The following is a 15462-nucleotide window of genomic DNA, read 5'->3' as shown; positions in this document are numbered from 1 at the left end:
ACTAATGATAAAAAGAAGTTGTGTAGATTAAGGAATTCAGACTTTCATAGAAGAGCTCCTTTATAATTTAAAAATGCAATAGTTCCTACAGTTTCTGCAGTGGAAACTTCAATTTTTTTTTTAGTTGAAGAGGAAGGTTTATATTTTTATAGTCATGCTTCTTGTGGTGAATATCCATTATGTACATCTCAGAAAAAAATTAGGGTCATCAGTCAAAGCATTTCCCAAAAAATCATTAAGATATTCATTATATTTTGGTATTGACAACAATATTTATAATAGTATGAAAAAACGGAACACTATTTCACTGCAGTACCATTTTCTTTGGCACCACTGACTGCACAGCTTGGAAAAAAGAGTCAGAGTACAGACAACATTCACGCAAGTGTTTTATGCCTCCAGTTTCCTTCCCTGATGCTCATCTGTGAAAACGGCAAGTAATTTATTTTACTTCAACAAAAATATTTAAAAATGTAGCTCAAATATCAATGACATCATCATCATGTTATAAATTTTTCTGGAAATAGTAGGCAAGGGAGGTAGACGAGGTCATTCTAAATATCTGTACCAATTTTTGTGAGTTTAACTTCAGTCATTTAGGAGGAAAGTGTATCTGAATAATGAAAATTCAAGTTTTTGGTAAATCGCAAAAGAAGATTTAAAGATTTATTAACTTACTACCACTATGCTCATTTAGAACATTCCAGCTGCATTCTCCAATTGTCCTCCTGTTTCCTTATCCTGCATTCTACTCCTCTTCATTCTTTTCTTTATCCTTGATTCCTTAGCAGCTGTCTCTGCTTCAGTTACCTGCTGTTTATCAACAGCAGTTAGAGCTGAAGCCATATTCCTTCCCATCTGGATGTTCAATTTCTTCATAACATTGATCCTTGAAATTGCACCATTATTGAATGTTGTTATTGCATCCATTACACTGATTTTCAGCACTTTCAGCCCAACAAATACAGTTTTGGGTATTCTCTCCCATATACATGCTGTTGAAGCTTTCAGGCATTCTGAGAGAGACTATGTATACATTTCCTAAGTACAATTTTATTTGTCAGATCCCTATATATAGGCCTAATTGCCTCAACTGCAGCAAGAGGTGAGAAATGCTTGTGTGTATATAGTATGCCTGTAGCATTGCTCAACCAGTACTTGCACCACAAATCTTCCCCTTTTGGACACAAACCATGCTGTGGGGTTTCATCTGTTGACACAATGTGAAACCATGTAGCCCAAACAGTTTGTCTCATGTTCTCCAAATCTCCTACATTTCTTCTTATTGCTTGTCCATAATATTGAGTCAAAGAATCAATTTAACTTTTTGTAAGACGACCTGGACCACCTATGTTTTCCGTCTGGCAGTTTTTTCCACTGAAGTCTTTACATAATTTTCCGAGCCAACCTTCCATTCTTTTTTGTACATGCCCAACACATTCAAGCTTTTCTATCAGAGTGTGTGTCCTTTACAGTCTCCATCACCAAGGTAGCCTACATACCACACACGGCGACTGACCTCTGATCTTCTAAAAATGTTTAAAACTCTTTTCGTTTCCATGTTTCCACTTGGGCCATCAAATTTCTTTACACAAACATGGGTACCCATAAATTTACTTTAACAACCGTGGCAGTGCTTTGCTAGACATTCATTCATAATCTAGTATCTTACTAGTTTCAATAAATGTGGCAATTACAACCCAATTCAGAGAAATATGACCTCTCTTCTGCCACTATCCATCTAATGCTGCTACAATGTCTGTATTCTCAGACAAGGCTACTGCTTCTTCTGCTACTCTTTTCACTGAATGTTCACATACACCACATAAAGCATTATGTATTAATTTGTTGTATCTGTCAAACCACGGTGGAGGTAAATCCATCACTGCACAAAATGTCTGGACTGCTCTCCTTCCCCTTCCAATACATTACATAAGCAAGCTGAATATTTACACTGTAATGTCGACTATCAGTTACTAGTGATGTCATAGTATCACTGTGCATCTTACAAGAGTTACAGGCAATCACTAAGCGACTCTAAAGTCCCTTCCTTGCTGAAATATCCTCAGAAACATCAATACTATCTTCACAATTACAGTACACACATTTCACAGCACTCTTCAAAAGTCTTTACAGCATATTTAGGTTCACAATAACATTTCTGTCATTACTGCTGCTCACAAAACTACTAGGCTTGTTCTTATTACAGTCAGCAAGCAAAAGTTTATGTCTAGTAGCTCTGCCTGTAGACACAGTTTCCGCAGGCGACTTTTGAAGCAACTGATGTGTATTATTCGGTTGTGTTTGGAACTGGTTGCTGCGAAACTTTTGTTTGGGGGCTAAATACAAAATCATATATCCTCAAATCTTTGTTAATATTCAAGCCATAGCCTTCTAGAAATGCCTGTACTTTGATTTCGGGAGTCAGAGCCTTCCAGAATACACCTGTATTAACAATCTGTAACTAACGATGGAAAAAAAATGAAGAACAAAATAATGCACCACGTATTCTGACGCTCTTCAAACTGACAGATGGGTGTCGCCCCTGTGCAACTTTACATTCAATCTCAATTTCAGAATGAACGGAAAATGATAATGCCAATAAACTATACATTTTTGAAATCTGCACGAAATGCAGTTTTCTATAGACCAAGAAATTTTTTTTCAAATTTTTGGTCCTTTTCACGGGCATGTCCCCTTAACAAAATCCATGCATGAGCATTATAATTTTTTTAAGGTTTTGCCCCTCATAGATACCTTTGAAAAATTTACAATATTATTATAATTATTCCATTATTCCACACAAAAAGAATCAGTTTGTAGAAATAATGGGAAGTGTGGAAAACAACGTTATTGTGAACGAAATATTGAAGTTACTAATTCAGACTACAATGTCACCACTAAATTGCTGAGGCTGACTACACTGCATTTACCTAGGAACAAATCTTATCTGAGAACACTGTTTTATTGCCACTTTGCATCATCCAGTTCCTTTGTTTAGATTCATGTGTTCACTGAGCATGCAGTTCTGAGCTCTTGTACTGAGTTGTACTCAGTGTCAATTATTGGTAAAATATTCAATTGTTGCAGTTTTTAATTATTCATTCCAAAACCAAAGTAAGTCCCCTAACGTTACAACAGTAAGGTGAAATACTTCTATAATGAAACAATGGGATAGAATGATTTTTCATTATTTAATTACTTTTTAGGTTACACCAATCATCTTTTGAATTATTTACGACAAATATTGGTTTTATGACTGAAGCAGTATGGAAAGTACAAGTAGGCAGTGTTTTATTGGACAGTATCTGCAAGATATATGTGATAATGCCCTGATTTCTGAGAATGAACTCACCAGTGAAGAACAAGAACTTTTATTAGGGCTAAGCAACAGTCAGTCATTCATACTGTGATTTAAGTGTTTCATGCGTCTGTGTTAAACACAAAGACAGGTACCTGCTACGCCGATTCTCTCTACGTAAGAAAATTTGCTATCATCTCTTCAATTGACATAAACAATCTGTTTCAGGTGGATTGCGTGAAATTAGTTTAAAAACGGCGAAGACCTTCAAAACGACAGGCTTTAGCATTATTCCTGAGGAGAAAATGTGCCCAACCTGTATCAAAGTTACTAATGAAAAATATGCAAGTGACGATTCATCACCAGACTATATAAATGACAGTAATGTGAAGGTGCAGATTCCTGAAAAATCTGTGCTTAATACTAGCTTAACTAGCTTAGGAGTATCTCCTGCAAAGCTGCATCCAGTTGCTCGGCATAGTCGGTAAGCAGCAGTCAAATGAAAATTGGAATTAGCAGCCGGGGCTCTGAAAACTAAAATTTCACAAACATATCAAGTTGAGCTGGCTGCTGATGCAAGCACCATCCCTGACAGTGATTTAACAGAACTGCAAGAAAAGGCAAAACATCACGATGAACTCATGGACAAAGCAAATAATTGTAAAAAATTCAGTTACTTACTCTTGTGCCGCCAACTTGGTCTCAACAGAAAGTCAGTTCCGAATTTCAGGTTTCTGAACTTTGGTTCAACAAGCAAGAGCTCTTTTAATGGAGAAGGGTTGAGCAGAAAAGAGGAAAGACATTGCCATATGATACAGTGCAAAAAGTAAAGTTTTTTATTTGGATGACGAAAACACAAGAATAATGCCTGGGAAAAAAGACAAAGTGAGCACCAGTAAAAATACCTATTAACAAAAGCATCTTGTTTTAAGTAATTTAACTGAACTGTATTCTCTCTATAAAAAAAGTATTCTGAAGTGTGTGCATTTACCACCAAAATGTTAAATTGCTTCTAGATTCCATTTCTATTAAAGAAACATACCAAGATCTAATTAAAATAATAACATGTGATATAAATAACTAAGCCTGTATGCTTCGCCTGTATGAAAAATACCTCACCAGTTCATTGTTTCAAACCCTCTTAGAAAATGAAATAGAAGACTATGATCCTGGTGAGATGATTTAGTACAGTCAATGGGTAACAACTGATAGAATGACTTTAAGTGTTCAAATCACTCCTCTATCAGAATTCTGTGACACACTAACTAAGAAAACTGAAAAACTTACTCCACAATCTTTTATTTCTCAATCACAATCTCATTTTCTGAAAATGAAGAAGGAGATACTTGATGAAGGATCAGTGTTAATTTCAATTGATTTCAGTGAAAATCTCAATTTTGTTGTTCAAGATTAAGTACAGCAGTACCATTGGAACAACTGTCCATATAGATTACAAAAATGATAAACAGTTGCATGCAAAAAGTATTTGTATTGTTTCTGATGATCTAGAACATGATGTTGCTTTGGTGTACCAGACTCAGAAGACTGTGTTGAATTTTTTTAAGTGTGAATTTCCACAAATTCATCTTGCATATATTGAATATTTCACTGATGGTTGTGCTGCACAATACAAAAATTGCAAGAATTTCAGAAATATCTGCTAGCATGAACACGACTTCAGCATAAAGTGCAGCAGGTCCTTTTTTGCTACCAGCCATGGCAAATCTCCGTGTGATTGTATTGGTGGCACTGTTAAAAGACTTGTCACAAAAACAAGTTTGCAAAGAATTTGTAAAGGTCAAATAGTTACAGCTTCACAGGTATTTGAATTCTGTCGCGAGAACCTGCAAGGCATTTCAGTTCTCTTTGTTTCAAAAGCTCAAATGGCACAAGTCAGACATTATCTTTCTCAGCACTTCACAAGTGGAAAAACAATTACTGGAACACAATCTATGCATCACATTGTACCAATATCATCACCAACCAAGACTGGAGCAAAAAGGCTGAGCAGTGATGCAGATTTTAGTATCATGCACGATTTCTCAGATGCACTTCCACCACTAATGCCAGAATGCACTATGAAGCCCAACTGCTATATTGCATGTGCATATGACTCATCCTGGTATTTGGGAACTGTTGAGAATGTGAATTGTGAAGAAGGAGATGTTACAGTAAGGTTCATGCATCCTCATGGACTGTCCCCGTCCTTCTATTGGCCTGACAGTGATGTTTCTTTCTATCATATTCTGTGTGAAGTTGGTATCATCACAGCAACAGGCCGTACTTATTTTCTGAGCAAAGAGTCTTCAAAGTTGGTAGAAGAAAAGTGGTTCTCAAGCAAAAAAATATTATCTAAGCATCAAAGTGTCTCGTCACATGGGTAGTTCTGAATCAACTTGAATGCAGATTGCAGCACCAGAATTTTGTGCAGTGTTGACAATATTGGCTTTTGACAAAATGCTTAAATATTATAAACAAAATGCTATGTATTTTTAATTGAGTTAATTTGGTTACGGCAGAGGTAAGAAAATGTTCATATGTCATGTAATGTACAAGTGGCCCTATATTTTATAATGTGTTAATTTGTAAATCACTTTCTAATTTGTCAGTGTTTTCCAAATGGGGGCAATAGTCCAAAATATTTTATCTAATTTAACAATAAAATTAAATACAATTAATTTACAAAAATTTAAGTGGATCGTTCTAACATGTTTTCAGAAACTACATGTCCGAAAGCATATTCAGGAAAAAACTGTCTGCATACCATTTTTTGTTTAAAAATTGCAGCCAATTTTCAAATTTTTAAAGTTTGCTTTGAAGTAACACATTGTATCAAACTTTCAGTAATTGCTACCAAAAGAATGCATATAAAGCAATAAAAATTGGCAAATGTTCATGATATTACATACCAAAGCAGTACACAAAATCTCAGTTCAGAACTAAATAATGGGTGTCATGGCCTGGATGACTTGACATGGAATGACCCCAGGGGCAGTTGAATTTGGTGAAATTAAACTTCTAATTGTTGTTGTTAATAGGTCCCGTAACTCTGACTTCAGAGCATTTCTGCTCAAGCTAGAGAGGGTTATGGATTCACTTTGTAGGAAGTACCAGAAATTAGTTATATGTGGTGACTTCAATATAAATTTTGTATATGATGGTGCAAGAAGAAGGATGTTGGTAGCTCTCCTAAATTCATATAATCTGATGCAGATTGTGTTTTTTCCAACTAGGGTGCAGGGAACAGTAGCACAGCCATAGACAATACTTTTATTCATTCTTCATTACTAGATGGGCATTCTGTTAGTAAAAGGGTGAATGGTCTTTCAGACTATGATGTACAAATTTTAACACTAAAAGGCTCTAGTGATCAAACAAATGTCACATTTAATTACAAACTATGTAGGACAGGAATAGAGAGTTTTTTAAACCTTGTCAAGGAACAAGAGTGGCAGGATGTTTATAGTGCTGATAAATATAATGCTTTCCCTAACACATTTCTCATGCTCTTTGAGAGTTGCTTTCTATTAGAATGTTCTAAATGGGTTACTAGCAGTAATACTCAGCCCGGGTGGCTGACTAGTGGGATAAAGATATCATGCAGAACAAAGTAGGAATTAGATCTAAATGTTAGAAGTAGTCACAATCAAGCTACAGTAGCTCATTACAAACAGTACTGTAAGGTATATATATGAAGGTAGAATCTGTTCCTGAAAGAACAGATACCATTGATGACCGTGTAGCTTCTCTAGAATGAAATGATAATTAAATCGACACTCTAGCTGCAAACAGGCGTTGATATACATCATCGGGGACATGAAAATGTGTGCCCCGACCGAGACTTGAACCCAAGATCTCCTGATTACATGGCAGATGCTCTATCCATCTGGGCACTGAGGGCATAGAGGATAGTGCGCCTGCAGGGACTCATCCCTTGCATGCTCTCCTTGAGACCCACATTTCCCAAATGTCCACACTGTTATATTCATAGATGTTTGCACATCACACTCATTACTCGTGGCACAATAATCTGCTAAATCCCGTCCGAGTTGTTATCATTTCATTCTATAGAAGCTGCATGGTCATCAAGGTATCTGTTCTTTTGGGAACAGATACTACCTTCATATATACAGTTAAAATTTGGCTACCTGTCCATTGACCTTCTTGTGCGAATACACACGCTATGCCCCAACTTGTACGGGACTTAGCAGATTATTCTGCCACGAGTAATGTGTGTGATAGGCAAACATTTATTAGGCACACTACGATTGTAGTGGTGTGGACATGTTGGGACTGTGGGTCTTACGAGGAGCGTGCAAGGGATAAGTCCCTGCAGGCGCACTGCCCTCTGTGCCCTCGGTGGCTCAGATGGATAGAGCGTCTGCTATGTAATCAGGAGATCCCAGGCTCAAGTCTCGGTCGGGGCGCCCATTTTCAACATGTCCCCAATGATGTATATCTACGCCTGTTTGCAGCTAGGGTGTCGACTTTATCATCGTTTCAGTACTGTAAGGTGGTTAAAAATATTAGGAAGGCAAAGAGTATGTGGTATCCAAATAGAATAGCTAATTCACAGGATAAAATTAAAACCATATGGTCAGTTGTGAAGGAAGTGTCTGGTCAGCAGCACAAGGTCAATGATACGAAGTCAGTTTGCTGTAAAAATACTTCTGTTACTGATACATCAGATATATGTACAGTATTTAACAATCATTTTCTGAGCATTGCTGGTGAATTAAATAAAATTTTAATTTCTACAGGGAATCATATAACCTTCTTGGCAAATGCCTTTCTAAGATTGATGTCTGACCTCTGTGATACAGACAAGGGGGAGATTGAGTCAATTATTAAATCACTGAAGACTAAGGACTCTCATGGTTATGGTGGAGTGCCTAGCAGAATATTAAAGTACTGTGCTGCACATGTTAGCCCTGTATTTAGCCATATTTGTAATTTTTTCCTTTAGGAATGGACAGTTTCCTGAACGATTAAAGTACTCAGCAGTAAAGCTGCTTGACAAAAAGGGAGAAAGGGATAATGTAGACACTTTTAGACCTATCTCTATGCCTTCTGTGTTTGCTACAGTTATTGAAAAGGCTGTGTATGTGAGGATAATTGATCATTTTATATCACACAATTTACTATCAAATGTACATTTCGGCTTTAGAAGTTGTTTAACAAATGAAAATGCAAAATTCTCTTTCCTCTGTGAGGTACTGGATGGGTTAAACAAAAGATTTCGAACGTTAGGCACATTTTCTGATTTAACTAAGATGTTTGATTGTGTTGATCATGAAATACTGCTCTAGAAGTTGGACCATTATGGAAGACAGGGAATAGCTCACAATTGGTTCACCTACTTTAGCAACAGGCGGCAAAAGGTCATTATTCACAATGTTGAGAATGGCTGTGATGTGGGGTCTGAGTGAGGTACAGTCAAGTGGGGGATGCACCAGCGATCAGTGTTAGGGCCACTCCTGTTCCTCATTTATATAAATGATATGCCCTCTGGTATTACAGGTAACTCTAAAATATTTCTATTTGCTGATGACACTAGCTTGGTAGTAAAGGATGCGGTGTGCAACACTGGCCCGGTTTCAAACAGTGCAGTTCATGACATAACGTCATGGCTCGTGGAAAATAAAATAATGCTAAATCACAGTAAGATTCAGTACTTACAGTTTCTAACACACAATTCAACAAAACCTGACATTTTAATTTCACAGAATGGGCATATGATTAGTGAAACTGAACAGTTCAAATATGTTGGTGTTCAGATAGATAGTAAATTGTCGTGGAAAGCCCACGTTCAGGATATTGTTAGAAGACTTGATGCTGCCATTTTTGCTATTCAAATGGTACCTGAGGTGAGTGATTGTTCGACACGAAAATTAGTCAACTTTGCTTATTTTTCATTCTCTTATGTCGAATGGTATTATATTTTGGGGTAACTCTTCCCATTCTAAAAGGATATTTTTGGTTTAGAAGCGGGCAGTTCGGGAATTAAGTGGTGTAAGTTCACAAACCTCTTGTCGGCCCCTGTACACGAATCTGGATATTTTGAAACTAGCCTCTCAATATATTTATTCCTTACTGTCATTTCTTTTTAACAATTTTAGTTTATTCCCAGGAATAAGCAGCTTTCACTCAGTTATTAATCGGCAGATATCAAACCTGCATTTGGATCAGACTTCCTTAACTCTTGTGCAGAAAGGTGTGCAGTATACTGCTGCATCCATTTTCAATAAGCTACTGCTTGAATTCAAAAATATTACCAAAAATCCACGTGCTTTCAAATCGAAACTGAAGAGTTTCCTTATGGGTCACTCCTCCTATTCTGTCGAGGAGTTCCTTGAAAAATTAAGCTGATTCTTGTTGTATTGTTGATTGTGTTTACTTAAACTTACAGATTGACTTTTTCGGGTTCGTAAACAATTTATTTTTATCTATTACTTTTATGTTATAATTTCATGCACTGACATGTTCCATGACATCGGAGATTTGCTCCTCAATTTGGTCCTATGGAACTTGACTTGTAAATAAATAGTTTGTTAGTAAATAATACTTTATGAATGTGGGTAATTTAGGTAGAATTGAAGGTCCGGGTAGAAAATGAACTTAGTTTTCCTTTCCTGACCATGTCACATGCATATATTACGGAACGGACATCCACATATGACTCATCTGATCTTGAGAAGGCCAGACCAGAAGTCAGTGTATGCTGCTGCTGAAAAATTCAACATTCCATACGGAACACTGAGGCACATTCTAAGTCTAACGATAGTAGTGATGAAACTGAAGACAATGAAGACAGCCTTGGTTGTACTACAAGAATCAATTGAAATTAAGAAATAACAGAATCATGGGTTTCAGTATATTACCAAAAGTAACTGTGGTAGCATAGTGAAGGAGAATAGGGGACCTGTAGCAGCGTAAGATCCATCCAAGTGAAACCAATATTCAGTGATGGAGTATAGGGGACCTGTAGCGGCATAAGATCCATCCAAGTGAAACCAATATTCAGTGACATTTTTATACAAATGCATAGGGGGGTGGTCATCATTAATTTTCCTGGAGATAGGTGACATAGAATGGTTTGATTTGTGACAAATATTTGAAGTGTTCTCTGCAACTGATTTTAAAGAGAGATAATTGTACTTTATGCTATTCAATAAATTTGCAATATCTGTTTGTTCTGTCATTTAACTCACATTGATGATTTTTCAATAAACTTTTTTGGAAATTGAGATATTTGTACTTAGTCTTGGGTTTTATGGACCTACATCTTAACTGTGGCTGTGGTACCTGTAGTGTAACAGGACACTATTTTTTTACTCTAATAGTACACTTTATATGTCCAAATTCCTGTGCTGGTAGTTCATTTCAGGGTTATTTATATGACAAGAAAGGGTCCTCATACTTGAAAATGCAGTAGAATCATTCTAGAAGATCACATTCCTAACACATGATGAACAGACAGAACAATTTTATCATAGAAATAACCTACAAGCCATTAAACTTAAAATGCTGATTCTTCATACCTAAATTATCCCAACCAACCCCAGCATTAAAGAAAATGCAAAAAGAAATACTCAATAAGAAATTTTGTAGGAAAGATAATTAGAGTATTATTAAAAACTCGACCACAATTGAGATGTCTGATATCGTTTAGCCAACACACAACCGAAGTGCCATCTTTCAAACTAACTTAGTCTTCTTGAGACACTACAGGTCAGCATGTTATCACAGATATAATTTTGTATTCACATTTGCTGGCTTTGGCAACCCACAACCAAACTGTCATGGTCGAAGCTTTCCTCTTACTACTCTGTCCTCTCTGTCAATCTGTTACCACAGTCTACAGTCCAAAAACTGGGCCACTGTGCTGCCACAAAACATACCTGGGGGTGGGGGTTGAATAAAATTAAACATTAGCTCTGATAAAGATAATTTTACCAACGTGTACAACGAAACCTGAAATTTCATTATAGTCATTGTAGACAAATACTGTACAATGCGACAATAGTTTCGTATGCCAGAGTCTGTTGGTTCAAAACCTTTCTTCTGGCAACAATTTTCAACTCTCTCTCTCTCTCTCTCTCTCTCTCTCTCTATATATATATATATATATATCAAACTTCACAATGATTAGGATTATAAGTTAATATTATTCAGTTCTTAGAGTACAGGAAGGAACGCCATAGGCTAACACTCCACACAGAGTTAAGCATTCTTTACCTACTAATTAAGTTTACACTCGGCGCAACGCCTGACGAGAGTAATCATAAAGGCATTTTGCATTTACAGTCGCTCAAATCGGCCACCTCGCCGAGTGTCAACTTAGTTTGCTTGTATACGCAAGGAAGTGAGATTAGAAATTTCTTTAGTCTCTCTACATACCCTACTACAACTCAACTAAAGAAACATATTTAACATATATGCGATACGTAAAGCTAACTGTAGCGGAACAAACTAAAGGGAGCCCGAGGAATGTTGCGGGTAGGAAACGAAACCTCAAAGATCTCAAATTTACTTCGCACTCAAGAAAGAAATCACGCTGCTTGCTGAAATAACAAAAACAACACCTGACACGATACAGAGAAAATGCAGTGACATTCCACCTAAATACCATAAAATGTGCGAAAACAGTAATTTTTTCTATTAGAATTGTCGCCTACTGACATGCACTATCTATCTTATGATGTATTCTTTTACAGGTGTTCTATAATTTGGTTTTGGTGGGACATTTACTGGGCGTCAGGACGATCACATTATTACAGCAATCCACACCTATAACTGAAACTACACAAATAATGCTACATTACTCACCTCTGTCCGTAGAGACTCAATTATTTGCTCTGCTGATCTTGCTCTAACTTCCAGATTTTCAATGACCTCTTTATTTATCGCTGTCATTTTCTCTTTATGTACTTAATGGCATGCATTTACTCATACACACTTTAATTGTAAATGTTTTGGTACAACGCCACCACAGCCCCAAAATACATTCCTCTTCCTCACTTGTTTACCCCCTGTCAAAGATCTCTTGACAATACAGTCTACACTACCTCAAAGGTTGTGTATAGGTATAAAAGAGGCAAAAAAACTCCTCACAAGTGGTGCAAAGCCTAGACTGCTTTCATAGGGTAAAAATGAGACATTTCCACTCTACGTCCGTTTTTCAGTATACTTTTACAACAGAATTACACCACCTACGTTTAGGGCCAGAGGCTATTACACCGTACTGCTATACAAACTTCGACTCTACCCAGCACAGTTGGCAACTTTACCGGTAGCTGCTTTGTATTATGAAGTTTCAAGGAGACGGCACATTGAGCATTTATCACCAACATGGCACTCTTATCATTAAATGTCGGTTAATAACGCATAAACCGTATAAACCTTTGAGACACTACGACCACCAGGATCATAGCCGTCAATATCCCATTTCAGGTCTAGTGTAATGAATAAGGGATCGAATGAATAAAAACAGAGAAAATTCTCCGGTGAAGATTCTCAGAGCAAAATAACATTCTCTGAGAAAGCTCTCGATCTCGTCTGAATAAAAAAATTGAAGCATATGCTCTGACAAGGCAGTTCCTTCTCGCTATCTGCAGTAACACAACTTGAAGAAACATTGATTGCAGAAGAACGTGTTGGGAGAGAAGCAAGCATATTAACAGCTACAACAGATTGAACAACACAGCAAGGAACAGAGAAAACAGAAACAGAAAGGGTGGCAGCATACTCAGCTACAGAAAATATTGTTCCATCAAGTGGTACAGGAGTCCATTTTGCAGCAACATCTGAACTACCCACAAGGGGAAGCCAGCCATCGAAATCAAGACATGAATATGAAGAAGGGAAGAGAGTTCAACGAGCGGTAGCAGTGTCACGTGTCGTGGGTAAGCGAAAAACAGTTCCTCCTCTCCGTCTAAATAATTTTTTAGTCTAAGGCAGCAATGAGAAGAAGCCCATAAGGAAAATACTGCAGGAGATTTAATAGCCCCTAACCATAATGGTACATCTGTGAGGAAAGACAGGTTTGATCTTAAAATATGCTATCTCAACATTCAAGGAGTGAGGGATAAGGAACTTATTGTTAATAATCTTGGAATAGGAAATGGGTATGACATCTTGTGTTTCAGTGAACACTGGGCTACTGAGAATAACCTAACATTTGTTAAATTTGATAATTATAATATAGCCAAAAGCTACTGTAGAAAATTGCATTTAAGAGGTGGTGTAGCAATCAATGTTAACATGTCACTTAGATGTTCAATCAATAGATTGGATCTAGATTTCTTGTGTAATGAACTGAACTTAGAAGCTGCTGGTATAGTTTTAGACAGTTTTAAGTTATTGGTAATATCCCTGTACTGATCACCTAAGGGATATCATTAGTGTATTTCTAGAGAAACTGGACCAGCTTTTACATGTACTTAGCGAAAAGAGATGGATAAATTATGATATTGTAATAGGTGATGATCTGAACGCAGATTCTGATGTAACAACACACAAGCGTAGTGTCATTGAACTTCAAAATCTTCTAAGACAATCCAACTTACACTATGTCAATAATAGACCCGCAAGAGAAGAAGCATGTTTTCACAATATTTTTGTGAAATTTAAAACAACAGACGAATCATGTGATGTGTCAGAGTTTCCATTTTCTGATCATAGTTCTCTAACCTTAAATTATACATGTAGATTACCTCCTGATAAGACTAGTATAACTAAGCCTGTACCAAAAATTGTGATCACCAGACCTGTCTCAGATGAAAAACTTCATAGATTTTGTAATCCCTTGCTGACAGAGACTGGTTTGGCCAGTTTTATGGTGACACACCCCATACTTTAAGTAACGATTTGCCAGTAAATATACTATTTGATAGGTTTTTAAAGTATTTTTGGAACACTTTAATGACTGCATTCCAACAAAGAAATTCAAAGTAGGCCTAACTGAGCGAGTCCTGAAAACTGAAGTTCCAAAAAGACAAAATACGTGGTATACAGAACAGCTTACCACTCTGAAAAACCAAGTCATGTTGTTCCACAATGTTTATTGTAGATTGAAGACTAATCAAGCAAAACTAGCCTATGTTACATGTAGGAATTAATATAAAAAAGCGATCATAGAAGCCAAAGAAAACACACACACACAATTTCAAAAGTATTGAGAAATCCACCCGCAAGTGCAAGGCTGCTTGGAAGCTAATAAGTACTGTTGCTAAAGATGAAAGAAGTGTTACAATTAATATCTCTCCCCAAAAATTCAATGATTATTTTGTTGAAGAATAGGAAGTAGTATTGCTAAACCCAAAATCAGCTCATCACAGTTACTGTCAAAAAATAGTTGTAGATCATCAACAAATACAAGTATCTTCAGTTTCTCTGAGGTCTCGCCAGATTTTGTATTAAGAATAGTGAAACAGTTAAAATCATCAGACAGTGTAGACATATAAGACTTATCCTGTAATATACTGAAGAAAGTCATAGGCAGTATAGTGTACCCCTTAACACTTTGTATAAACGAATGTCTAGCTGAAGGATAATTTCCTAATGAGCTTAAACTGTCTAGGGTAGTTCAAGTTTATAAAAAAGGGGATACAGACTCTGTATCAATATACCACCCAATTTCCATAGTCCCATCTTTTTCTAAAGTTCTGGAATGCACAATTTACAAACAATTATCTGATTACTTTGATAATATAGGAATTATTAGTGGATCTCAATATGGTTTTAGGAAAAATATGTCAACAATTGATGCAATAGATGCTGTTGTAAAATACATCCATGAAGTATTTGAGGATAAAGACTTTACTCAAGTCACTTTTTTGACCTAAGCAAAGCCTTTGACTGTGCAGAACATACAGTACAACAAGAAAAATTGTACTTCTATGGTGTTAGATGTAATAGCCTTAAACTATTAATATCATTTTTACAGAACTGTAAGTAGGCTGTTTGTGTTGGCAAAGAATTGTCCAGTGCAGAACAAGTTAAGGTAGGTGGCCCACAGGGATTTGTACTGGGCCCTTTCCTATTCCTAATAATGATTAACGACCTGCCGTCATGTATGAAATCAAAAACTGTACTATATGCAGATGATACAACTTCTCTGAACAGCAGTAATGACCTCAATGTGTGCATGACATCCTTCT

The 15462-nt window shown here is 36.6% G+C and overlaps 1 protein-coding gene across 1 annotated transcript in view; it reads right to left on the bottom strand.

Annotated features, from left to right (window-relative positions):
* LOC124556624 (aminoacyl tRNA synthase complex-interacting multifunctional protein 1) overlaps positions 1 to 12359 on the bottom strand; it is a 36127-nt gene extending 23768 nt beyond the window's left edge. The window contains exon 1 of the mRNA XM_047130594.1: positions 12131 to 12359. Within this exon, the coding sequence (XP_046986550.1) occupies positions 12131 to 12217 (87 nt within the window). The 5' untranslated portion in view covers positions 12218 to 12359. The remainder of the gene's footprint in view (positions 1 to 12130) is intronic.
* Positions 12360 to 15462: the final 3103 nt, after the last annotated feature.

Source organism: Schistocerca americana, chromosome X, assembly GCF_021461395.2.
Source record: "Schistocerca americana isolate TAMUIC-IGC-003095 chromosome X, iqSchAmer2.1, whole genome shotgun sequence".
NCBI lineage: Eukaryota > Metazoa > Arthropoda > Insecta > Orthoptera > Acrididae > Schistocerca > Schistocerca americana.
Note: the sequence above shows the minus strand (reverse complement) of the source record. Positions and strands in the feature narration are given on the sequence as shown.